This window comes from Babylonia areolata, chromosome 1 (genome assembly GCF_041734735.1).
Source record: "Babylonia areolata isolate BAREFJ2019XMU chromosome 1, ASM4173473v1, whole genome shotgun sequence".
Lineage (NCBI taxonomy): Eukaryota > Metazoa > Mollusca > Gastropoda > Neogastropoda > Buccinidae > Babylonia > Babylonia areolata.
In genome coordinates this window covers 3,244,478-3,246,977 of record NC_134876.1, presented here as the reverse complement: position 1 = coordinate 3,246,977, position 2,500 = coordinate 3,244,478, and the positions used below count along the sequence as shown (strand labels likewise).

General features: G+C 51.0%; 1 protein-coding gene across 1 annotated transcript in view; it reads left to right on the top strand.

Annotated features, from left to right (window-relative positions):
* The window catches only part of LOC143290556 (peroxisome proliferator-activated receptor delta-like), a 99,156-nt gene that overhangs the window by 83,772 nt on the left and 12,884 nt on the right, over positions 1 to 2,500 (top strand). Inside the window, exon 4 of the mRNA XM_076600116.1 lies at positions 1,352 to 1,563. Within this exon, the coding sequence (XP_076456231.1) occupies positions 1,352 to 1,563 (212 nt within the window). The remainder of the gene's footprint in view (positions 1 to 1,351; positions 1,564 to 2,500) is intronic.

Below are 2,500 nucleotides of genomic sequence, written 5' to 3'. Positions count from 1 at the left end.
GGTGGAGAGAGAGAGAGTGATTTCCCAACCACGCGCATGTGCGTGTGTGCGAGCTTGTGATTGCGTGCACGCGTGCGGCATGGGGCGGGGGAGTGGGGGAGGGGGTATGTATGTATGTATATGTATGTATGTATGTATGCATGTATGTGTCAAGGACAGAGCTTAGAAAAGCCCTTACTGCAAATTTGGTCACTGGGACAGACACTTCGGGCGAGCTGATCTCAGTCAGCGATAAATGTCAAGCTGTGTTGTGGCTGCCAGGCTGTCGCTCGCTGGCTGACTGCAGGTGGAGGAAGGGGGCTAGGGGGAGGGGGGGGCGGAGGGGGGGGGGAATGAGGCGAGGGGGAGGAGGGAGGTAGTGTGGGAAGAGTACAAGGGGAGGGGAAGGGGCTTGGTAGAAAATAAAAGGAAGGGGACGTTGGTGGTGGTGGTGGTTATGGTTGAGGGGATTGACGAGTTGTTCGACAAGCTTTCACGGATTGTTACAAGTATTTATTTATTTATTTACCTATGTTTTGTCTGCACTCTTAGCTCTTATTGCTGAGTGTAAACTGTGTCTTTTTTTAAGGGGTCGCAACTGTGACATGATAAACTAAGCCGCCCCCACCCCCCACCCCCTAGCCGCCCCTTGGTTACATGAAGGTTACCTTCCCCCCCTCTACCCCACCCCCACCCCCACTAAGGAACCATAATCATAATCCTCACGATGTGTCATTTCTCCATAATCATTTATAGCATCCTTCTTTGACTTTTGGACTCGCCAAGATTTTGACACAACAATGTTTTTGTATGACATGGTTGTTGGTGGTCAACGGAAACTTTTGATTCTGAACTGTTCCATCTCAGCACCCGCAGATGATGCCTTTACCATATACTACTACTACATACTAGTCGTAGTAGTAGTAGTAGTAGTAGTAGTAGTACCATACCACTTCTACATATTACTACTGCTACTACCACTAAGAATAATAGTAATAATAATAATAATGACAATGAAAATGATAACGATGATAATGACCACAGTATTGATGCTGATTATGATAAACAGCAGTGGTGGTAGTAACAGTATCGTCATTATCATTATCATCATCACTACTACTATTACTTCGACCACGACTAAGAATAATAATAACAGCAACAACAATGATAATAATAGTAATAAGTAGTAGTATTAATAGTAGCAGTAGTAGTGGTAGTATCATCATCATCATCATCATTATTTCTATTTCAACCCCTCACACGGTCCGCCGTGTCTCTCTCTCTCTCTCTCCCTCTCTCTCTGTCTCCTGGCCTCCCCGAACAGCTGAGTTTTTCCCGGAACACCCCTCTGGCTACTATGCCTTCCCTGTAGACCCGGACTCCGCCATGTGCTTGGAGGTCTTCGCCGGCATGGACAGCGGGAGGGAGACGGCTCCTGGAACAGCCGACTGCCAGTCTCTGTCCTCTGTAGACCAGGACGTGCTGGGCCCTTCCGTCAGGCGATACTCCACCCCCGGCTCCTCGCCCTCCTCCTACGACTTCTGCGCTTCCAGGAGTCCCCACGCTCTGTCCGACAGTGGCAAGGTGAGAGAGAGAGAGAGAGGGGGGAGAGAGAGTGGGGAGAGAGAGGGGAGAGAAAGGGAGGAGAGAGAGAGAGATGAGAGAGGGAGGAGAGAGGTTAGAGAGAGGTAGGAGAAAGAAAGAGAGATAGGGGAGAGAGAGAGAGAGAAGGGGAGATAGAGGTGGAAGAGAGTGGGGAGAGAGAGGGGAGAGAAAGGGAGGAGAGAGAGAGATGAGAGAGGTTGGAGAAAGAAAGAGAGAGGGGGGAGAGAGAGGGAGAGAGAGAGAGAAGGGGAGATAGAGGGGGAAGAGAGAGGGAAGAGAGAGAGAGAGAGTAGGGAGAGAGAGAGGGAGAGAGATTAGAGACAGGTAGGAGAAAGAAAGAGAGAGATAGGGGAGAGAGAGAGAGAGAGAGAGAGAGAAGGGGAGATAGAGGTGGAAGAGAGAGGGAAGAGAGAGAGAGGGGGAAGAGAGAGAGGAAAGAGATTAGAGACAGGTAGGAGAAAGAAAGAGAGAGATAGGGGACGGAGAGGGAGAGAGAGAGAGAGAAGGGGAGATAGAGGGGGAAGAGAGAGGGAGTGGGGAGAGAGAGGGAGGAGAGAGAGATTAGAGAGAGGTAGGAGAAAGAAAGAGAGAGAGGGGGGAAAGGGAGGGAGAAGGGGAGATAGAGAGAGATGAGAGAGGGAGGAGAGAGAGTGTGTGTGTAGGGTGGGGGAGAAGGGTGAGAGAGAGAGAGGGAGGGAGGAAGGAGACACTCATCTCACTCCTCTAGGAGTCGGTGGCAAGGTGAGAGAGGGGGAGGGGGGCGAGGGTTGTGTAGGGTGTATGGGAGAGGAGGGGAAGGGTGTGGAGGGCAGAAAGAAAGGAGGGAGGGGGGAGGGGGACTCCTCTACCTCCTCTTATGACTTCTGTACCTCCAGGAGTCCCCACGATCTCTCCAATAGAGGCAAGGTGTGTGTGA